The 24,816-nt window shown below is 36.1% G+C and overlaps 1 protein-coding gene across 2 annotated transcripts in view; it reads right to left on the bottom strand.

Annotated features, from left to right (window-relative positions):
* The window catches only part of LOC114031824 (RB1-inducible coiled-coil protein 1), an 86,869-nt gene that overhangs the window by 38,416 nt on the left and 23,637 nt on the right, over positions 1-24,816 (bottom strand). For both annotated transcript variants that reach the window (XM_027846957.1, XM_027846958.1), the window contains exons 4-11: positions 23,632-23,758; positions 23,116-23,286; positions 18,460-18,662; positions 16,738-17,167; positions 4,069-4,239; positions 2,236-2,420; positions 1,759-1,945; positions 1,584-1,665 (exon numbers count right to left, since the gene is read on the bottom strand). In XM_027846957.1, coding sequence (XP_027702758.1) covers positions 1,584-1,665; positions 1,759-1,945; positions 2,236-2,420; positions 4,069-4,239; positions 16,738-17,167; positions 18,460-18,662; positions 23,116-23,286; positions 23,632-23,758 — 1,556 coding nt within the window. The remainder of the gene's footprint in view (positions 1-1,583; positions 1,666-1,758; positions 1,946-2,235; positions 2,421-4,068; positions 4,240-16,737; positions 17,168-18,459; positions 18,663-23,115; positions 23,287-23,631; positions 23,759-24,816) is intronic.

Genomic DNA, 24,816 nt, shown 5'->3' with positions numbered 1-24,816 from the left:
ACTGTAAGTAGGCCAGCATTAGTGAGTGAATCAGTGTGTGGAAATGAGTTAAATCTAAGATTAGAAAGATAGGAAGGGGCCAGCCTATAAAAGCTTGAGAAGAGTTCACACTCCATCCTAGAAGCAATAAAGAACAACTGGACTTAAATGAAAGGCGGCAGGGAGAAAAAGGGGAATGGAGAGGAAGAGGAGGGATATGGGCAGTCAGATGTATATTCTAGAAAAAATCACATTGGCAGCTGAATGGAGGGCAGATTAGAGTAGGGAGAGATCTGAGGCCTGAAGACCAGTTAGAAGATTATTGCAAAAGTTCACGTAATGGTGAGGGACTGAATTACATTTGTATTTTGTGTGAGTGAAGAGAGGGAAAAGAAATCCATAGATGTTGTAAATGTAGAAAGAAGATGTGGCAACAGACTGGATGTATAAAGTAAGTTTGAGTGAGAAATCAAGGATGATCCCAGGATGATGGGAAGAAAGATAATACACTTGACAGTAACAGGGAAGTTTGGGAAAGGGGAAGGTATGAAGGGGAAAGATGATGAGTTCTGTTCTGTTCTGTTCTGGGTGTTTGAGAAAGCAAATGGTTATAAGAAAAAGTTCAATAGACAAGTCTAGAGCTAGAAAAATGAATGGGTCTGTCTAATTTAAGGGAGTTAATGACATCACCAAATGAAATCTTAGCCAGCAGAAAAGGAAGAAGGACCAAGATGGAACCCTGGGGAGTGGACACTCAAGGTAAGTAGTTGAAATACAGACACAGAACCAGCAAAGTAGTCTGAAAAGGGAAAGTCACAATGACAAACCAAGGAGAGAGCAGTGGCACAAAAACCCAAAGAGTAAAGAGTATTCACAAGGGGGTGAGCAACAGTATCAAATGCTACAAGAAGGACAAAACTGAAGGACTGAAAAAAGGTTTAGTAATTATGAAATCCATGGTAACTTTAGAGAAAACAATTTCAGATGAAGAATGAAGTCAGAATCCAGATTCCAGAAAGTTCAGAATTGAGTAAAAGGAGAGGAAGTGGAGACATTAAGTACAGATAGCATTCTCAAGGAGTCTAGCCATGAAGAAGAGGAAAGATATAAGATAAAAGATAACAGGGATGGTAGGATCACGTAAATGATTTTTTAAATATACAGGGTTTGTTTGTGGGTAGTCAGCAAGAAGTCGACGGGGACAGAAGTGTCTACCCCAAAGCCGATGACTGCTTTTTAACAATGTTATATACTGGTAAAGGGCATGAACTACATAAATATCCTTCCTTATAATTATCATGCTATACAGGCAACATTAGTCCTGGTACCCAAAAACAGTGTTAATAAAAAGTTCCTACTTTTACAAGGATCTTTAAAAGTCAATATTTATTTGGATAAATCATAGATCTAACTATATATGCTAAAAGGAATCAATTAGAAAATTTTGTAAATGTACATTTTATGCAATATTTTCCAGTGAGTGAAATTTCAAATGCTCTCTGGGAAGCAAACATCCAAATATCAACACCTTATTTTGTAAACCTTGTGGATTGAACATATGAAACCCATAAAAGTAACATGGGTCAAGTTTAAAGGATACTTACTAAACAGTTTTCCAAAAGATTCCCTTTTTGACTTTTCAGCTTCATATAAATGTTTTCCATCACTGATTAAAGCACCAGCCCACTATAAAAAGCAATACATATACATTAATGTAGTCCAACAATTCCTCAAGTCTCATACACACACACACACAAACACAAAATCTAACCTGCTTACCTCCCTGTAGTGTTTTATGAACATTTTTCTTCTTACAACTTCAACAACAGCTAAGCAGTACATCTGTGGTACTGTACTAAGAGCTTCTACAATCTTGACTCGTTCTAGCAGCTCTGTTACAAGGCGGAGCAAAGCTTGTAGCTTCTCTCCTTCTTTGTCAGCATGAAGCATAACAAAGCAACACCACCTGTGGATAAACCATAAATGCGAGTATATAACAGGTTTTTAAAAAGCCACAAAACATTTGCTACCCATAGATACTTTCTGATTAAATTTAGGAACACACATAGAAACAGCAGACATAAAAATGGTAGCTCATCTAGCTGAGAAAACCCAACTTCATTTGTGTTAATCAATCAACTTGTACGACAATGTATTATTGACAAAAATTTGTTAAATCCTTTTATTAGGAAGTTTTAAACTCGAGTTGCATAAAAATAAAATGTTGTAATTAGAAATATACTAGAAATCACTTACTTCAATCTGACTTGTAGATTATTTGCAAGTTCTTGTTTGGCAGTGGTACATTTTTGTTTAATATCCAATAGTTTTCTATGATTATTCAACATAATCATCAACTGATTTGCATGACTCAGGCACAAATCAGGTAGCACAGAAGTATCTTTCAAGTTTTCAGCTCTCTTCTGATTAGCTAAAAATCCCTTTAAAAATAAAATGTTTCTTTTAGATGTACATATATATAAATTATAAACTGGACAAATACCAGTGAAATAATGATAACACAGAGCCTGATAAATTCTATATTTATCAGGTTCTGTGTTAGGTGTTGAAAATGAAAAGACAAACCAGTCCCTACCCTCAAGGAGCTTATATTCTCCTACATTCATGAATTGATGTGCATCTTTTTTTAGATGCAAGATTTCCATATCCTTAACACAAAATCTTTTTTTATTTTTGGTCAAAGAAAAATACACATAATATACCAGCAATTGAAATTAACACACAAATATGACACTCAATAAAACTTTAGACATGGTGTGAGTATTGACTAAATCAGAAAATACACATAATATACCCACAAATACAATTTAAAAACATACAAATATGACACTCAATAAAACTTTTAGGCATGGTATGTGTATTGACTAAATCAGAAAATACACATGATATACTCACAAATACAATTTAAAAACACACAAATACGACACTCAATAAAACTTTAGGCATGGTATGAGTACTGACTAAATCAGATTAATTTTAAAGTTAGAAATGAACTTCTGGAATTTTCTAGTTCAAACCTTACCTCTTCAAATATTTAGAGATGGTTGTCAAGTTTCCTCTTGGTCCCTTCTAGAGTTAAACATTTAGTCCCTGAAACCATTCATCAGGACATGGCTTAGCAATCTAGTTGCGTTCTCCTGGACTACTATTGTCTATCTTTTCTTCTCTCAGATCTAAAAGTATGATTTCATCATATTATAGCGTAAAAACTCCCTCTACCAATGCAGCTCACCGATTCATCTGTAATTTAGAATCTTAGAGCGCTGACTTGCTCTGGGGTTATACAGTCTCTAAGTGTCAGAGGCAGATCTCAATCCAAGGCCTTTCTGACTCCAAGGTTAACACTATATCCACCATGCCAAGTTGCCTTTCAGTCTGGCAATGTCATTTCTAAAATGTGATACCCAGAACTGAATGTAATAAAATAGGACTGCATTTAAAGTATGATCAATCACACCTATTTCAAACCATGTGGTTTTTTTTTTTCCAGCTTTTAAAAATTTTCTAAAGGCTTATGAAATGACTAATCTCAAACATAGCTGGTAACATTACAAAAAATGACTGATTACCTTAAAGTAGATTTCCATCACCAATCTAATCATGAAATTCTAATGATATTTAAGCCACTTTTAGGTCAACAAAACCTACCCTAGCCTTTTTCAACAAATATATCCACTGGTTAATGTGAATATCCTCATTTGCAATTAGTTTTTAAATTAACTCATTTTTATATTGATCTTACATTAGTTATCAAAGTTATATTACATCTTTAATCCATCATTTTTTTTTTTAGTGATGCAATCAGGGTTAAGTGACTTGCCCAAGGTCACACAGCTAATACGTCTCAAGTGTTTGGTCTGAGGCTGGATATGAACTCAGGTCCTCCTGACTTCAGGGCCAGTGTTCTATCCACTATGCCACCCAGCTGTCCCTTAATCTATCATTAAAAAGACACAATAATATAAAATCACTAATTGATATAAGGAATGTTCGTTGATGATGGTGCACGGATGTTATACAGAACAATCAGAAGTTTTCTTTTCCAGTATGAGGGATGTAATTAATTACCTGAGCAAGTTCTTTTTGTTCATTTACCAATCGGCTGCAGCTAGCTATCATCTGATCCAGTGCATAAAGCCTGTCTTCAAGTCCTTTAATGGCTTTCATGTTCTGATTATCCAGTTTGGCAACAGTTTGTCGACACTCTACCAAAAAAGGCTGAATGAACCTTGGATCAAGCTAAAAGACAAGAGCAATGAAATGCTTCAATGACCTTCTAAGTATTTTTTTAAGAAAGTAATTCATATGTACCCCAAAATGATGACATTTACACTATTAAAAAATTTTTTAATTAATTTTGAAGTTAAATACAAAATGAGGAAAAAAAGAACATTTCCACGTACACAGTAGAACATTAAGAGAGGATTCAATATAAAACAACAAATATTCATTTCATAAAAACCTATGTAATAAATCCTACACATTGCTTTCAAAGCAACCTCACTTTTCTGTGCTTCCGTCTACATTTTTTGTTCTCTGCTATGCACTTTTTATTTTTCTTCCCCCTCCCCCAAGGCTACAATTAAATGCAAATACACATACACAGACATATTCATATATGTAAGACCATAGAGTCAATGTATTTACTCTGTCAATACTATGTCATTAGCAACATAGGAAGAAAAAGTCATGTGCCATAATTCAGTAAACCCAATATCCTACAGAAAATGTTACTTTCAAATTCTTATTAGAAGCACAGTAGGTAATCTAGTTTCTATGAATCCTGATGAAGAGTAGAAGGCTTCAATAAGCTAACTGGAAAGGTGATAATTCAAAAATCGAAATTGTTAGACCATTGAGCTTATTTTAAGAGGCAGCAGTAAGGGGCAATCGCCAAAATATGAGTAGTGTAGTAGCTGGGTCTTTAATGATTTACTTGAAATATTGTAATGCCCCAGAAAATTGAATGAACATTTTAAAATTAAGTATCAAGACATATAAAGAAATTATTTCACAATCATTTCCACTATAGGGGCATTTTCTCTGCCAACACACTCATCACTAAGGACAAATAATCAGTATTTTACTATATACTGTCAAAATGCAATTAATATAGACCCAAGATGCTGTGCTACGGGCTTGCTGCTTAAAGTTTGCTTCTTTAAACCAAGTCTAATCTAAAATATTAAGTTCAAATTAAATTTTAAAATACATCAGAAATTATTACAAAGGATTAAAAGCAGCATTGCACCATAAGTTCAAGTCAATGTTTGAATAATAAATTGCCTGGGTATAATACAAAAGCTGAGGCATCTAAAAAATAAACCTGGTTCTAAGGATAACTGCTCCCTTTGTCACCAAAATACTGTCACTTATTATTTGAGAGCTGATATCTAAGTATGTTACCACAAGAATTAAAAGTTACGAATTTTCAAATGACAGATACTTATGCAGCTCCAAAAGTGGTATGAGGGGCGAAAGACTTCACTTAAAAATTAAATGTGATGTCTCAGGAAATTTCTAAATTTGATAATTAAGTTACAGAATTGTGATACATCCCCAGAACCTCCTGGAGCTCATTAAAATAGATATAAAACACAATGATTACAACATCTTTAATTAAATTTTAAAACATTATTTTGCAACTATAAATTATTAACTTTAACTAAAAATATCTATTTTGACCTAGAGAGTATGCTTGTTAGGATTATAGCTCAGGGTAAAAGATAGAAAAGTATAATATAAAGAATATTTATATTATTACTTTTTGAAGTAGCACACAACAAATAAAATACATCATTAAGTAGGTAATGGCTAAATGGATTATGGTCCATATATAATATATTATATATATAATATATAATGGAATACTACCACACTATAAGAAATAATCAATAATACAGAGTAGCATGGGGAAGACTTATATGAACTGACGCAAAATGAAGAACCAGATAAACAATTTAAACAAGGCAATAAGGTAAGTGGAAAGTAAAATTAAAAACTAAATGCTGTTACATGTGTAATTTCAAGAATAGCTCCAGAAAATCAGTATAAGAAGGCCCACTTCTCTTTACAGAGAAGTGGGGATTATGGCATATACTCTCAGACTTGAATGATATATTAGCTTTATCCAACTGCTTCCCCACTCTCTAACTCTTTTTTATTTTATTATTTATTTTTTATTTATTTTATTCTTTATTACAATACATGACTCTCTGTGGGATAGGGAGTAGGAAAAGATAAATTATGAAATGAGGATAATTTAAAAACAAAAAGATATCAATATAAATTATGGTTAAAAAAAATTTTTTTTAACAAAAGACTATTCCAAGTCATCAACAGGAGAAAAGCGAATTAAAACAGGTTTTTCTTCAAATTCAGAAACTTTAAATGGTCAATGGAGAGAATGCTTTTTTAATTTAAAAAAAATTATGGAAAAAAATAATGGAGGTAAAGAATTATACACAATATTTTTACTGTTAAAAAATAAGGGAAAAAGCATTAGGATCCTAAAACCGACTAATAAATATTCTCAATTTAAAAGATGACTCCTCTGTGTATGTATGTATGTATATATGCATGCATGCATGTATGTGTGTATGTTCCACAGAATTCTGTCTTGGGCCCTCTTCTCCCTCTTTACTTCAACTGACTTACAGACATTTTGAACTGGATGTCTAATAGATATTTTAAACTTGACAGGTCCAAAATAGAACTCATTATCTTTCCTCCAAATCCTACCCCTCCCTCCTATCTTCTCCATTTGGGCAGAGGGCAACACCATCCTCCCAGTCCCTCAGGCTAGCAACATAGGAGTTAATCTTAAATTCTTCACCATCTTTCACTCCCTCCCCTAAATCTAACCTGTTAACAGAGTCAGTTGATTTCACCTTTGTAATATCTCTCTAAATACACCACCCCTGCTCCCTCAGACACTACTACCATTCTAGTTCAGGCCTCACACCTGGACTACTGCATTAACTTGCTGGTGAGTCAGCCTGCCTCGGAAGTTTCTCCAGACTCCAATCCATCCTCTATTTAGGCACTAAAGGGCAGGTCCAACCATGTCACCCTGCTATTCAAACTCCCTATTACCTCTAGGATCAAATACAAAATGTTCTGCTTGGCATTCAAAGCCCTTCAGAACACAGCTTCCTCCTACCTTTCTAGTCTTCTTATAACTTAAGCCTTGGCACATACTCTTCAATCCAGTGACACAGACTTCCTTGCTGTCACACAAATGAGACACTCTATTTTGACTCTGGGCATTTTCTTTGGCTGTCCCCAATACCTGGAATGCTCTTTCTGCTCAACTCTGCCTACTGGCTTCTTTGGCTTCCTTTAGGTCCCAGCTAAAATCCTATTTTTTACAGAATGCCTTTCTCACTCGTCCCCCCCCACCCCCAAATCTAGTGCCTTCTCTCTGTTAGTAAGAAATACAGATAAATACTTCCTATTTATCATCTATAAAGTTTGTTCACATATATGTTTACATGTTGTCTCCCCACTAGATTCTGAGTTCCTTTATGGTAAGGACTGTCTTTGGATTCTTTTCACATCCCTAGTATTTTAGCTCAGTACCTGGCACATAGCTGGTTTAATGTGTACACCACACACACACACACACACACACACGTAAGGAAGCATTTTAAGAATTATTTCAAGTAGTGGAAATTGATTTAGAGTGATCTATCCAGAAAACTAGAAATATGGTCTCTGGTTTTATGAAGGAAGGAATCTTGGGTAAACTATGTTATAATCAATGAAACTAAGTAGCTACAGATAGACACTTAAAGATGTACCATTCACAACAAAAACACAGAGTTGGATTGTGGCAAATAATCAATAGTCAGAGGCATTCTACCTTTTAGGATCCCTACAGTATTCTATCCCAACATGGAAAAATACACTAATTTGTGATGTCAAAAATATTACTCTTAAGAACCATGATCATTTTTAAATCAGTAACAATGTCATTAAAACTTTTATTTTACTGAAAACTATGTAATAAGCATAAAAAATATACAAGAAATAAAGGTAAAAAAACAAACTTTATCTGGCTCAAATTAAAGTTTTACAATTTAAAATATCTCTTTTTTGTACTATTTAATCTATACAAACATAGAAATCAATCAACAAGTTTTTTATTACTGGCCAACTACTATGTTCTAGAAGAGTGATAAACATTGGAGAAACAAAAAAAAAAAATTCTTGCCTTTCAGTACCTTATATTCTACTAAAAAAAAAAAAAAGAGGGTATATATTAGCATACACAAAGTAAGCACATACAAAGTATATTCAAGATAATTTTTGGGGGGGGTGAGGGAATTATGGGGAATATAAAAGGCCTCACGCAGGAAAATCCATTTAAACTGAGATCTCAATAAAACTAGAGTTTCTAAAAGGAGATGCTGAACACATAGGAGTCTGGTCCAAGAAATGGCGCAGAACGTACAACTGCGAAGACAGGAGAAAGACCAGTTTGGCTGGACTGGAGAGGTATGAAGGGGAGTAACTTAAAATAAGGATGAAAAGGTAGACTAGATTAGATAGTAAAAAGTTTTAAATGCCTTAAATGCCACATACTATCTATTAATCAGATATATATGATATAGGTATATATAAGATAGACATAAATTTTCAACTGGCATAAGCTGCGTAAGTGCATAAAAATCTTGTTCTTTGAGACTATCTTCTTCATTATTTCTTAATGCACAAGAATATTCCAATATATTAATATATCATAATTTGCTTACTATCCATAATGAAGTAAATCTTATCAACTTAGTAATCAACCGATTTCACAGGACTGATGATGAAAAATGCTACCCACTCTCTGACAGAAAGGTAGATGTACTCAATCTGCAGAGTGAGGCATATATTTTTGGACATGGCCAACGTGAGAATTTGTTTTGCTGGACTATGGATATTTGCCTTAAGGTTTTTTTTTTAATAAGGGAGAGGCGATAAGAAGAGAAAATAATGTTCATTTTTAAATGTTAACAAAATGTTACTGAAATAAAACTTGATTTTTAAAATGCCAATTAGGGAGGCACTAGAACATATTGAACAGGGAAGTAACATGGGCAGGACAATGCTTTAAAAAAAACACTTAGGTGGCTTGTAGAGAATGGATTGGAGAAGGGAGAGATTTGTGGCAGGAAGACCAATTAGGAGGCAACTGCAATAGCACAGGTGAGAAGTGATAAGGGCTTGAACAAAGATTTAATGATGAGTGGAAAGAAGTGGATGGATGATGATAATAATGGTATCAGTTATTATATAGCACCTCAAAGTTTGCAAGACATTTTACAAATATCTCATTTTCTACTGATGCAACTCTGGAAAGTAGGCGCTATTATCATCTCCATTTTATAGATGAGAAAACTCAGACAGATAGAGATTAAGTGACTTTCCCAGGGTCACACAACTAAGTGTCTGAGGCTGGATCTGAACTCTGGTCTTACTGACTCCAGGTCCAGTACCCTATCCACTAAGCCAACTAGAAGCTCCAAGATCCTAATAGGATATACAAAATCTAGCAACTGATTGGCTATGTGGGGTAGAAAGTGAGTAGTCCAAGATGACTTTAATGTTCCAAACCTGAGTCACTGAATGGATGACAATGTCCTGGATAGAAACAATTAACTTTAAGATACTGTAAAAAAGTTTTCCTTACTCAAATACTCAGAGATTTGTGATTTTCTTAATATGTATATTATTTCCAAAGACATGAAATGCAACCTATCTAAGCAATGTCGTCTCATAATATAAGGTAACCATAGGGGACACACCCAATATAGAGGGGAGTGAGGGTGAGACAAGGGTGAGGGAAAGCTTTTTTTTCCCCCACTTATCCTGGATACTACAAGCATATTGGTGGGGAACACAGGCTGCCAAAGGGCAGCTTTAAACATAACCAGGAAGCTTGTCGATATCCTTGCTCAATCATGACATCGAGAATCAAACAATACTTCAAATATTGTCAGACAAGAACAGTGTGAAAGGGGGCCATAAAGTCCTCATGCAAACTACTCTCTTTCTCTTAATCTTGTTCAAGACAGCATTGGCCTTTTTGGCTGAACTAAATAATAAACTCAGACAATTTTTTGACTATGCCTCTGCTACCTTTTACCTGGGAAGTGGGTTTTTTTCAACCCAAGTTTAAGACTTTACAACTAAACCTATTCAATTCCATCTTGTTAGGCTCAACAGAACTTTGTATCCTAAATCTTTTTGAATCTCGTCATCTAGTTCTACCTCTTAACGTCATCTACAAATTTAATACGCATGCAACCAGTGGCTCTATCTAAATCACTGACAAAAACGTTCAACCAAAACATGGCCAAACAGATACCTGTAAGATACCTCCTCCAAACTGATAAACAATTGATGAATACAGCCATTTATCCAGTTCCAAATCATTATTTTCTGGCCAATATCTATTCTTTTTCTGCCATAAAAGATGGCAAAAAAAATACTTATTACATGCTTTGCTAAAGTCTAGGAAAACTTATGTACAGAATTCCTCCAATTTAGAATGGTTGTCAAAAAGTGAAATGAGCTTAGTTTGGCATGATGAATTGTTAAGAATGACATGTTGGCTCTTGGTGATCACTACTTCCTTTTCTACATACTTACTCACCATTTCTTTAATAAGTTTTAAAACTTTTTTTGCCAGTAATCAGAAGCCAAGCTCATTGGTTTAGAGTTTGTAGAATCTATCTCTTCCCTTTCTTAAGGAGAAATTTGCCCATCTCCAGGTCTGAGGTACTTTCTTTCTTTTCAACAGTCTTTCAAATGGGGGTGTGAGGAGGGGGTGGTAGGAGATAGGTGAAAAAAAAAAATACAAATTAAATGCAAGGTGCTATCAGGGTAGAGGAAAACAAGAAAAAGCCTCATATAGGTGGCAACATCAAAGCCACAATCTGAAAGGAACTAAGCCTTTAAAGAAATATAACGAGACAGGAACACATTCTGAGCATAAGGGAAAGAGATGGTACAAAAGCATGGAAGTGATAAACTAACATATGAGGAAGAAGTGCTTTTAAATGGTAGAAGAGTTTGTATTTGGTCCTAGAAGTAATAAAAGACAATGGAGTTTATTAAGGAGGAGGATGACATGATAAAGAACACGAATAACATTTTGAAAGTTCTGTGGAGTGTAGAAAGAAATGAGGTAGAGTCCAAATACAAAGCTACTGCAAAAGTCTAGGCAAGACAAGGGTCTGAATTAGGGTAGGGGAAGTATAAATGTATAGAAGAGGAGGATGTTAGATTTTTACATATACACACACGTACAGCAGAGGTGGACCTGACAACGACTAGAAAGTGAGAGTTGCCTAACCCACTCCTTTGCAGAGGGAGGAGGACCACAGGTACAGAATAGGGTATATATTTTTAGATTTTTTTCAATGAAGGTCAGGTTTGTTGATTTTCTTCTCTCTTTTTTTTTTAACCTTTTCTTTTTAAAACTTTTTGTTGTTGTTGTTATATGGCATAGCTATGGGAGAGAGAAGAAGAAATACTGGGAGAAATTTTTGTGATGTAAAAACAAAATATATTAATTATTTTTAAGGTGAAGGATGACAGATTATATATCTGGACATTTCTAGTCTTGGTGGCAGCTTTGTGAGTTTGACAAGCCAGGAGATTCTGGGCCCATCTAGAAGGTGTCAATTGGCAGCAAGAGTATTTTGAATTGAAGAAGATAACCACTGGTATCAATGGGAATTCAAACTCTGGTGTGAACCATTCTATATGGCAGTTCTTGACCTCTTTAACTATGATGAACCAGGCAGAGACAGTGACTCTATGGACTTCAGCATTCTGGCTCCCAGCACAGAAGGACAGAGTCTAGCCACAGCAGGAGCAGTATCCAAGTGCTCCCGACAAGCATAGGAGGCAGTGACAGAACAGGTCAGTAGAAACATTCTACACAGAGGGGCAGAGTCAGGTATAGAAGGGTCAATGCTTGGCCCAGCACAAGATAGTAGAGCCCAAGCCCCATTACTGACAGTTGCCTGCCCTGGCACAAAGGAGCAATGACAGCACTCAAGACAGCCCTCTATTCCTGGGAAGTAGCAGCTAACTGGCACAGGGGGCACAGTGGGTCCAAAGAGAAAGTGGTCAATGGTCAGTGGACAGTGGGATGTAGTGTTGTAGGGCTTGGCTTCAGGGGATATCAGTGGAATTCTTAAAGAGCAGGAGATTAAAAAAAAATAAGAGTAGCGGATAAGAAGTAGGTCACAACAAATGCGTAAGGTCCTTTGCCAAATGGTGTGGGAACAGGGGATTCATAGAGAAAAAAAGTACTTCTATCTTCCCTCAGTTGTCAGCTTTCATCATTATATTCACCATATTCAGAGATTCTATCCCTTTTCAATTCTCTTTTTGCTCAAAGTAACTTTTAAAAAATCTTCTATTCTTTACTCTACTTTTCTTCTTTTTGTGAGGCAGTTGGGGTTAAGTGATTTGCCCAGAGTCACACAGCTAATGAGTGTTATGTGTCTGAGGCCGGATTTGAACTCAGGTACTCCTAATTACAGGGCCTGTGCTCTATCCACTGTACCACCTAGCTGACCCTATTTCTTGCCATATGGTGCTGAATGAATTGAATGAAGAGACATTTAAATGCCTGCTATCTGTAAAGTACCTAAGTTACAAAAGTGAAACAATTTCTGTGCTCAAGAAGTTTGAATGGGAGAGATGAAATATTTATGGCCTGGCAAGGAAATTATGATTTGGGAAACCATGGGGATGATAAGTCTAGACATACTCTTTCAAGTACCAATGGCAGTACTGATTTGATTGTGATTCTAAAAGTGGAAGGGGGGTGGGGTGTAAATTCGAGGGAAGAAGAAGGAGGGAGGGGAGTTCAATGAGAAAATGATCAAGACACAGAGTAAAGCATGGCTACAGGCAGCCTACATACACTGAGGGGCACTCTACAATCAGGGTAACTGAGGCCCCAAGGTAGGAGTTCTAAAGCTGAATGTCCCCAAAATGGTCAGGTGATCATTAAGGGGCCAGGGGTAAATGCCCTATCCTTGGAACCCATTCTGAGCTACATTTGTAGCACTATTCCCCCAGACTGTAACATACTTTAATATATAAATCTTCTGTTACCTTCTCTTCCTTATACCTTCTGTATGTATCATTTCTATATCTAAGTTGGTTGATGCACACTGTACTTCCAGATTTCACTTTTCACCGTAATTTTGTCCAGTTATATTTTCAGTTTTTATTTTTTAAAGTTTCCCACCTTGACTTCCAGGAGTCAAGATGGGGGAGTAAGCAGTGGGTTGCTCTCACTCTCCCTTGTTGACCTTGAAAGACCCAGAAAATACCACCCCAGGAGGAATCCTAGAAAAGTGGAGCCAGCAGAGAGATGGTGGGCAGCAGTCTTTTGGCTTGTGAGGCTGTGGGTATTGACAGGAGGGGTCTCTCTTGCTGTGGCTAAAAGGGACCAGTACAGACAGGGAGACATCCCAGCAAGCCAGTGGCAAGCCCAACCTCAAGGACCAGCAGGAGATCCTGAGCCCCAAAGTGGTGGAGCCTTAGGTAAGTGCCAACACCAGGACCCCTGCATGCCTTGGCACAGTCAGGGAAACTGGCAGGCACTAGCGTGGAGAACCACTAATTGCGCTGGAGACGGGCGTCCACCAGTGGCTGAGCCTATCCATGCTCTAGTGCAGCCCCAGGTAAAGGGCTGGACCACCCTCATCCCTACTTCCTTCCCCACAAGCTTCAGTGTAACCCTGGGGAAATGCAGAAGGACCCCACCTGGCCTTGGCACACACCAGCCACCACCACCAGCTCCAGCTCAGCACCAGGCCCCCAGAGCCTCTAGCTGCCAGCACCTGAGGCCCCAGCACACAAAGCCAGTAGCCAGGCCCCTAGCTCCCAGCACAACAAGCGTGAGAAAGTGTTCCCTGTGCCCTAGAAGTAGAAATCAACTTTAAAAGCCAGGAAAAAGGAAAACATCATGAGGAAAAAAGCAACAACAACAACAACAACAAAAAAAAACCAAAGACCATAGATTATTACTATGGGGACAGGGAAGATCAAAACACAAATTCAGAAGAGGCCAACACTGTTAATATACCCACATCTCAAACCTCAAAGGGAAATATGAACTTGTCTCAAGTCCAAAAAGCCTTCTTGGAAGAGCTCAAGAAGGATTTTAAAAGTCAAATAAAAGAGGCAGAAGAAAAACTGAACAATTCCTTTAAAAATAAAGTTTCTCACCTTTCAAACTCCATAGGACCTTTCTCTCTTTTTTGTCCTGAAAAAAAGCCACTTCCCTGCAAAAGTTCCTGTCATTTCCACTTCAGCAACCAGTTCTTCCCAGTTAGTAAGAATAAGAACCAGAATAAAATTCTTGTTGATTTATTGTTAAGGCAAGACACTAAGGTTAACAACCCTGAATGTTTGAAAGGATGCTACTATCCTCATCAGAAATAAGGGAAGTCTAGAGCAAGGACACGTTAGGAAAATGCATTATATTTAAGATGTCAAGTTTGCTACTGTACATTCATTCAGGTATAACTGTTTAGTAGGCAGCTGGCCACAAGAGACAGACATTTGGAAGAAAAGTTGCAAATGGATTTTGTTGTCACATGTATAGAGATCGTAATTGAGTATAAAGTAAGGAAAGAGTTCAGAACAAATCTTTGAGGGACATAGATACTTATGGGAAGGCTGTAGTGTCACTGATGTCTAAAGAATATCAAGGAGAAGCGATGTTGCAGAGAGGTCAAAAAGAATGAGGACAGAGAAAAGTCTATTTGATTTGGCAATTATGAGATTCTGGGTAATCTTGGGAAAAGTAGTTTCAGCAGAGTAATAGGGTTGGAAGTGTGATTGGGTAAAAAGATTATGGAGTAAGTGGTTAAAAAAAAAAGTAGAAGCAGAGCAAAGACAATTCTTTCTAGGAAGAATTCTTCTACGGAATTGAGTTGGATGGGAGACATAGAACAAAACCATGAAGGGATGGCAAAGTAATACAAAGGTTTCCAAAGGCTAAAGGCAAGAAAAGGAAAAGAGCCAGCAGAGTTTAAAGATTAGAGAGATTGAGGCAATGATCAAAGTGGTGGGGAACCTGCAGTCTCAAGGTCACATGTGGCCCACTATGTCCTCAAGTGGGGCCCTTCAACTTCAAACAGATAAAAGGATTTGTGGCCTCGAGGCCAAAGATTCCCCACTCCTGTCCTAGAAGATACAGGAGAGAATGGGATCAAGAGGAAAAGTTAAGGAGTATACCTTGGCAAGGGAATCTTCCTTGGATACTGGAGAAAAGGAAAAGGGCAAACATAAAGATGATGAGGGATAGACTATGGAAGATGAGAGAGCTGATGAAAGATGACTTTGACTTTCTCAATAAAGTAAGAGGTGAATTTATAAGTTGAGGAGGGGGTACAGAGTATAAGGCAAAGGAGGCCTGGTAGGCATGAAGAGAGAAACATTTTGGAATGGTTCTTTTGGGGAATATGGTAACCAGTCAATCTGTGAAGAATAAAAGAACCACCATGCAACATGGGTCCATGTGAGAAATTTTCATCAGTGGTATTCACAACAAAGGAGTAGGAGCAATGGGTGGAGGGCAGGCAGAAGCGTAAATCAACGTTCTGGAATGGACAGGACGTCAATGTTGATGCCAGTGTGCTGGGGGAAAGGGATTCAAGAAAGAAACGAGACAGAGAGGAAAACTGTGAGCCAATTACTTAACTTCGAGAAAGCAGGAATGGTAAGCTGGAGATGAATATGTTATAGCCAAAAGGATCTGGAAGAGATAATACAAAAAGAGGTAAGTGAACTTACAGGGAGGAGAGGTTTGTAAGTGGGAGTAACTAAGAAAGAGTCAGCCAAAACCTCTTCCTGGCTTACTGTGTGTGTTAGTGTAACCAAACGGTATTTATAACTCCAAGAGAGATCAAAGTTTCCAGGAGTGCTAAGAAGATGGAAAAGATATAAGACAAAGATTGAAGGGGATTCTGTTAACAATAGAGGAATCCAGAAACAGAATGGATAAAGAGGATGGAAAAGGTTGTACTGTGGAGAATGACTGAGAATAAGAATGAGAGTACCGAAGGATAGCAACTGGGAGGAGTTTTGCCTCACTACTCTTATCACAGGGATAAGAGAAGCAGAAAATGAGAATTTGCCAGTCATAAGATGGGGAAAGACCCATTTGATTAGAGTTTCAACCCTCCATAGTCCTTTGAAGATAAGAATGTGACATCAGTATGAGAGCAGTGGTCTCAGATTCCACAGCTTCTCCCTCCAAACAAAGTAAAACAGTATTCATTGTTAACAGCCAGTCCCCTGGTGCTTTGAACTTTACATAGTATGTTCTCCATACAATCATTATGATAACAATTTTACAAACAAGTAAACTGATGCTCAAAGAGATAAGTAACTACTAAAAGGCCAAATAATTAATAAATTATCAAAGCAAGGATTTAAATTAGTTCTGACTACAGGTTCAGCATTCTAGACAAAAAACCATATCTACAGTCATAGATTAAATAAACCATAGGAAGGCTAGCTAATCCAAACCACTAATTCACGTTAGCACCAATCACAAGGTAAAAAAACAAACATATCTGGACTGTTCAAATAAGCTTCCCTCACTTGATGCAATCATGTTTATTTATTTGGAATATTTGGAACCAAGCAGCAGGATTTCAATCAGCAACAATTTTATTATGTACAGTCAACAAAATGATTACTCACCCTGTTCATAGAATCAAAGCACTTCCTAACCAAAGATTCCACATCATTAGGTCTATCTTGAACATTTATCCAGTCTAATAAAGAAACATTGAAAGAAGGCAAATCACTCTCTTTAGGTTCTGAAATTTCTTCCTCCTGCATAGTGCTCTGACGAGATTCTCTAATTTCTTTGCCACTTTCAGGATCTGTGTTGTCCAGGGCTGAATGTTCCACTGATTTGCAATATGAGGCTAACAATGATTTGTTAGTCATCTGAGGCATATCAGGATAAAGCACCAATTCTGATGATTTTTCAGTCTCATTGTTCTCTGTTTCTTTCCCTTCATGTTCAGGAGAAGAATCAAGTCTTCCCAAACATTCCCTGTAGCTATGTCTTGTTAGGCACTCCAAAAGTGGAATCTTGGCCATTACTGAAACCGCAGTTCCTAAACTTAAAATATAAGTGAACTGTCAGTAACAAGAAAATACACAAAAATGCACTAATTCAAAGTAACTGGGGAGAATTCCTAAGTGAATTCACTAAAAAAAAATATACTAGAGATGACTTTAAAGTCGCATATGGCTTTATGCAACAGACATTCTGATTTGGTAAATGGAAAAATAATCAGTACAATATGGTAAAGTAGAAATAACAGTAGATTTAAAGTCGCAACTTGGTTTTGACTTGATTTTTGTCCAAGTTACAACACTACCTAAGTTGTACAATCATGTGATAATTTCCTCATCTCTAAAATGGGGATAATAATAACATGCAGAAATATTATGCAATCTGCACTGAGTTGAAGTGGTAAAAAGATTGTTAATGTTAAAATATTATACAAATGTGGGTTCTTATTATCTGTGCACCACATTGATATTAAGAAAATCCACTGTATAAAAATCCAGATTAACAACCCACCCAAAAATAATAAAGTAGGAGTTATTTTAGATAAGATTCACTACAGGATCTCTTAAGTAGTAGCCTCTTCAAGCTATTTAAAATATTATTTCACTTGTAAAATCTCTACTTATATAAAACTGCCATATAATTACATATATAGTACAGGCTATTATGGTTGATATAGCATAGACTAATATGCCATTGACATGTGGTATTATCAGGCTTAAAAATTATTTGTAGTACTTGAAAAGCTAGTTTTTTAAGAAGACAGACAACTGCCATTTTTATACCACTCATTTCATTAGCCAACCTCTTTTTAAAATTTCTTTTTTTAATCATTTTTCTGTTCTCAAACGGTTTTATATGCAATTATGGAAGAAATCAGCCCAAGAATAACTTTATATTACTATCAAATTTTCCTGTGGTAGAACTACTTAGAGGGAAAAAAATATTGTTTTTTAAACCATCAGGAAAAATTTTGATAATATTTTTGATATTTGATAAAATTTTGATATATTTCTACATATTGAAGAATCAGGAGGAAAAAAGTGCTTCTTTTTATTAAACTTTTTAATAAAAGTTTTTTCTTCCTTTCAATTGAGAGGGAAAATGGATGTACATATTATTTAATTATTGCATTTTATTTCTCAGGATATCCATAGGATTATGTTTCTTAAAATTCTGAAAACAGACCATCTAGACATTTAATGACCCAAGAAATTTTACTTGTTACAAGAACTAACAATTCAAGAAAGAATTCAAGTAATTAAATTTAACTATAAAAATTATAAAATAAAAACTCTAATTTAGTTCAATTCTACAGGTATTAGTAGCAGACATACTGTGTAAGCTTCAACTTGATATCTTCTATGGATTGTAGATAATTTGAATAAGCACTTTCAAACTTGGAAAGCAGTTTTTGGTAGGATAATGTACAATCCTCTAAATTGGCCATTATTGCAGCCCAGCCTTGATGCTGAAGATGTTCATCATGGACCAGACCTTCACAAAACGAACAAAGCTTCTTGGCAACCTCATGCATTTCCTATGTGGAAAAAAAACGAATAAAAATATTCCATCAAAGATATATATAGAAATGACCTAAAACTATCCAAGCAAATAAAGAAATGAAGGAAAGAATCAATGGTTGTCATTTCCCTTATGGCAACTACAACAGGAGTTGTGAATATGTTTCCCTTGAGATTTCAGAATGGCTAAGGTAAGTCAAAACAAACTTCTTAAAAGCTATAATTCTAAAAAAAAAAGATAAAATTTTTTAAAAGACGGCTGTAACAAAAAATATACACTGAAGCTGAAAGTCATTAGAGTTTTGGAAAGAACACTAGTGTTGGGAATCATAGGAGATAAATTCAAATTTCATCTTTAACGTTTGCTACTTGTACCATCTTGGATAAGTCACTTAACTTCCCTGGGTCTGTTTCCACACCTGTAAAAGGAGGGTATTGGGACTCTATGGCCTCTGACATTTCTTCCTTCTCTAGGTATGTGAACCCTAGGATTTTGATGGAGACAGTTTAGGACTCTGAAACCACCTTGAGAATAGCAATATGCTTAGCCTTCAGTCACTATCCTGAGAAGCAACCCTATAGAGACGCAGCCTGGCAATTGTTGCTGCAAGTGACACAGCCACAGCTACTAAAGACCCAAAAAAGAAAGTTCTTGTTACCAAAGTCCCTGGCACTGTCAAATGGTTCAATATCATCTTATCAGTAGAAATGACGTAGAGCATTAATAACTGCTTTACCAGTATATCCTAAGGACCACCAAGGGACTTTTCCATATGACTTGCAGAAAACCTTCCAAGTGTTATTTGCCTTATTAGAATACTTAAAAACAAAGACTGTCTTTCTATCTGTATCCTCAGCACTTAAAACAGCACTTTGCACATAGTTAAGAGCTTATTAATGCTTCACTCATTCATTCAATTATTCCACAATCCTAGAATACTATCTTAGTCCTCAGGACTGCAAAAAGCAAGTAACTCTAGATCCACAAAAGCAGAATATCTTATTCACTGTAATTATTTTTTTTAGTCAAGCATGTTTGCATAGATTAACACAGCTATAATTCTTCACAAATTATCTTCATTTAAAAATTATTATATGAGCCCACATGAGGAACTATTAATATACTGAAGCATGAGGGCTGTGTGTGTTCATGTATATGTATGTGTATCTATGTATATATAGATAGATATACATATATACATACATACATATATGAGAGATAAGGCTTTGGACCTGTGATTTCATTTCATTAGTGAAAGGAACTCCAGGTGTAAAAACTTCTTTCAATGTAAATTGTTTGGCAACTTTGAATAGGTATTCTTAGCTCCTTTTGTATCACAGACCCTTTTGGTAGTTTGGAGAAGCCCATGAAGTCTTTCTCAGAAAAAAATTTTTTAAATACATAAGACAAAATACTTAAGATTACAAAGCAAACAAATTATATTGAAATACAATTATCAAATAATGAAAAAGCAAAATCCCAGGTTAAGACTCTTTAACTTATCTAGTATCACATAATTAGGGATTTGATGTTAACCTTAGAGGTCAACTAGTTCAGCCCCCTCATTTTACAGTTAAGTAACGATGGCCTAGAAATATTAAGTGACTTATATACAAGGTAGTAGGTAGCAGAACAGTGCTATGAACCAAGGTATAAATTCAGCCCTTTATTTAGTAGAACAAAATGCTATATTTTACTCCCAGAACAGTGGTCTGGGTTAATTAGCAGTTAACTGATTTAATAATAGCTATGCAAGAATAATAACTAGCATTTATATCATGCTTTAAGGTTTGCAAAGTTCTTTACAAATACTGTCCTATCTTAAGGTAGGTGCTGTTATTATGTCTATTTCATAGATAAGGAAATCAAGGCTGATAGAGGTTAAATGCCTTCATGAAATCACATAGTCATTATCTTAGGCAAGATCTAAACTCAGGTTTTTCTGATTTCTAGCCCTATGTTCTAACCACTGTGGCATTTCAGCTTGTTTGTCTGTCCTTATTCACAAAGCTAATGTTTGTCAGAGTCAGTACTTACACCCAGATAATCATAACTGCAAAGCTTCCCCTTCAATCACGGTGACGTGAGGGCTGCTGTGGGGGGGGGGGGGGAGAAGAGAGGCTATGTGTGTGCCTGTTTGTGGTCTACAATAGCATTATAATTTATCTGTAGTTACTATCAACAAAAGAACACACAATTATACTAAAGGATAAACAAAACATACCAAAACTGGATAAATGATTTGGATGTAAAGATTATAGTCAAGATAGTCAAGAAGACTCCTAGACATCAACTTTAATGACAAGCAAAAATGAGGTTTTTAAGGCCTGCCTAAAAGAGTTGGCAGACAAAAGGTTCTCAGTAGTTGCAATGTACCATTAGAAAAGGAAGAAATCAAGTTTACAAGTTTGTACAAATAAGTGGGGAAAGTTGTAAAGAAAAACGCAAATCAAAACAACAACAACACTGAGATTTCACTACATACCAAGATACTGACAAAAATGACAAAAGATAAGAATAATCAGTGTGTGAGGAGTTGTGGAGACACAGGCACAAATGCATTATTGGTGGAGTTGTGAACTGGTTCAACTATATGGGGAAGCAATTTGTAATTATTCAAGTAAAGTGACTAAAATGGCTATACCCTTTGATTTAGTATAGGCATATAACCCAAGAAAGTCGTTGATGAAAAAGAAAGTCTACAAGACAAACAAGATGTAGGATTAGATATCTTTTACAATTCTCAAATTAATTCTTAAAAACTCCACAAAGAAAAAATTGTACAATTTGTGAACAATTCCAACTATCTTTACAGGTCAAAATACCAAAAAGCCTACAGTGGTGATGTCATGAGCCCACATACTCTGGCAAGATGTATAACCTGACCCACCAGCTTATGTTCCAAGATATACTCACTAATTTCCCTGCCTGCTATAGTCCTTGCCAGTACAAATCTGTCTCTGCCCTCACTCTACCACTCTATGGCAAGACACATTACATCTGAATTACACCACCCACTTTCAGAAGAGGGGGAGGTAGAAGAAGGCAAAAGCATGTTCTGCCTGGGGCAGCAGGGCTTAGCCAGCAATTAAGAACAAAGAGAACTAGGTCAGGATACCACTGCGTACTAAGCATGAACGAAAAAGGGCTGACTAGAACTGAGATGAAGCTAGTCCCGTTCCCCCAGAAGACACTTGGGGCAGAGACGGAGGCTGGTGAAAAATATATACCCAATGCGGGAGAATAATCAGACACATGTCTAGTACAATTCTTGGGGGACCCTCCACCAAAGAGAAAGGAGTTAGAAAATGTAAAATAGGAGAATATAAGGGAAAAAAGACTAAAACAAAATCCAGCCTCAGAAACTTACTAGCTGTGTGACCCTGAGCAAGTCACTTAACCCCAACTGACTCACACAAGAAAAAAAAAAGGCTAAAACAAAGCAAAGATCTCAAGAAGACAGCTCTGTTAAAAACCTGGAGCACAAACAGATAAAGTCAACAGCGAAAATATTAAAACATAAGGGAAAACGGCTCCCAAGACATTTAAATGACTGCAAACATCTCTAAATAAAAATGCAAAACAAAGGAAATTAAACCCACTTCTGATGAAACAGAGAACTCTTTTGATTCTCAAGAGAGAACTGAATATCAGCATATTTTCCCAAATGGTTTAAGAGAGAAATCAAAATCCCCAAAGAAGTTAAAAGGGGACAAAATAGTAGAATTTATGTCCTCTACAGCAGATATGATTATGAGCAAATGAAGCCTTGACTCTCTCTGTAGCAAGTCCATCCAAAAGACAGAACAAATGATTAGGATAAAAAGAAAATACTCATATCCACCATTACATTTATAGCAGCACTTTTTATGGCAGCAAAGAACTAGAAACAAGGTAGATGTCCATCAATTAGGGAATGACTAAACTAACTGTCTTACATGAATGTAACAGCATATTACTGGGCTACAAAAAAAAAAAAAGATAAATATATGATAAATACAGAGAAGCATGGAAAGAAAGAACTGATGCAAAATGAAGCATAACAAGAAATCTATACATACACAATGACTATAATAACACACATGGAAACAACTACCACAAAACTATCAAAAATGAGTGATGTAAAATTGCAAAGAATAAGTATGGTCCCAAAAAAGAGACAGGAGAAACTCGGGGCCCACTCTTCCGCAGAGGTAGGAGATACATGAGTGTGGAACATTGCATGTATTTTCAGATTTCTTTTGTGTATTGATCAGTTTTGCTGATTTTTTTTCTCCTTTTTTCTTTTCTTAAACAAAAATCTTTGTTAAATGGTATGGCTCTATGAGAGGGAGAAAGTTATAGGGAGAAATATGAGTGATGTAGAAACCAAAGATTTTAATAATACTTTAAAGAAAATAAAAAGTTTTACTGGATACAAGAAGTAAAAATGATTTGAAAAGCTCAAATGTAATTCATGCACAACTTACCACAGCAAGTTGTGTCCTTGAGGCTACAGTATGAAAAACTGCAGGCATCATAAGAGATTCTTCAACTTTTAATTCCATGTCATTTTCTGCTGAAAATGTCGTTTTGGGAATAGCAGGTGGACGATCACATAAGATCATTTCTTTGTTAAACAGAAAAATTGGATTTGTGTCCTGTATTTAAAAGAATTATAATTTTAAAACTAAATTATACATTATTCACAGTCCTTCCCAACTTTAAAATTAGGATTGTATGACTAATATCAAAATGGTTTACTAGCATATGGATACTTCATAAAATATTTCTTTTGGTTATTTATATTTCTTCCAAACTCACTTCACTGCCACAAACAAACAAAGACAAAAAAAAAACAAAAACAAAAACAAACAAAAAACCAAACAAAAACAAAACCTTCTATTCTCCTCTAAATAATCTAGGATATAAGCCTAAGAATTTTTAGATTCTAACGTGTTCTCTCCTCAGCTAAAACGTATAATAGAACACAGGTGTGTACTTACTGTCCCAGCACTGTAAGTGCATACTCTTCGATCTGAGGCCATACATTCTCCTCCATTTACTACCAGTACTTGCTGGTGAATTGCAATCTTATATTTGCTTTGGATTGCATGTTTAAGGTCTGCCACACTAAGAGAAAAGATAACTACATTATTTCATTGTTGCCTCAATGAGAGGTTTATCTTTCACCAATAAAATACATAAAATTTAAAGAGGTTTATGCCAGAATTCAAATTAGGATAGTTTAACTATTGAGTAACTCTGCTCTGTATGGACTGTTTATGACTGTCCTAGACATCTCAATTTCAATCCCTTCTTTGGTCCTCCTAGTTCTCCTAGTACAGCTTTTAAAAAATGCTTTTGTAGTCTCTTAGCTTTCCTTGTCATCATCAGCTCGTCTCACAATTCTGACCATCAGGACCATTTCACATTTTTGTACTCATCCTCCAATGCCCACTACTATTTCCATCTTCTGTACAACTCTTTTTAATATTTAAGTCGGTTGGTTTCCTATACATCCACAAGAGTCTCCTTCCAAATTTGGGGGGGGGGGAGGGGCAAGGCAACCAGGGTTAAGTGACTTGCCCAGGGTGACACACTAGTAAAGTATCAAGTATCTGAGGCCAGATTTGAACTCAGGTCCTCCTGACTACAGGGCTAGTGCTCTATCCACCATACTACCTAGCTAACCCTGCACAATAGTCTCTTGATACAACTCTCTCCTTTTTCTTCATCAGAAATTTTTTCTAGTGTCTTAAGAATTTCTTTCTGGTGACTCTCACATTTCTCCTGCACTAACTTCCTTTACAGAATTTTGGGCTATTGGATCATACCTTTCCTTTCAGTGAACTCAACTCTTTTTGGAATCATTGTGGCAATGAGTTCTTGAAGTACCTAAAAACAGGCACTTATAGGTCTGCCCAAGATAGAAACTATACATATGCCCAATAATAAACTGAATACCAACCTTACAAAGACTAGGCTAGTTAGACACAGTACACTCATCACCACAATCCTGGGAAACAGGTGTCAAAAAATTTTTGGCCACTGAGCAACTCATGAAGCTGTCTTCTAAAGTTTTGAGGATTGTAATGAAATTAGATTTTTTTGAAGCATTAAAATAAAGCATTCATAAATCATAAGCAAAATTTATCATACTTGACCAAAATGTGATTTGCTAAACATAT

The sequence above is a fragment of the Vombatus ursinus genome, unplaced genomic scaffold (assembly GCF_900497805.2).
Source record: "Vombatus ursinus unplaced genomic scaffold, bare-nosed wombat genome assembly UNPS02015255.1, whole genome shotgun sequence".
Classification (NCBI taxonomy): domain Eukaryota; kingdom Metazoa; phylum Chordata; class Mammalia; order Diprotodontia; family Vombatidae; genus Vombatus; species Vombatus ursinus.
Note: the sequence above shows the minus strand (reverse complement) of the source record. Positions and strands in the feature narration are given on the sequence as shown.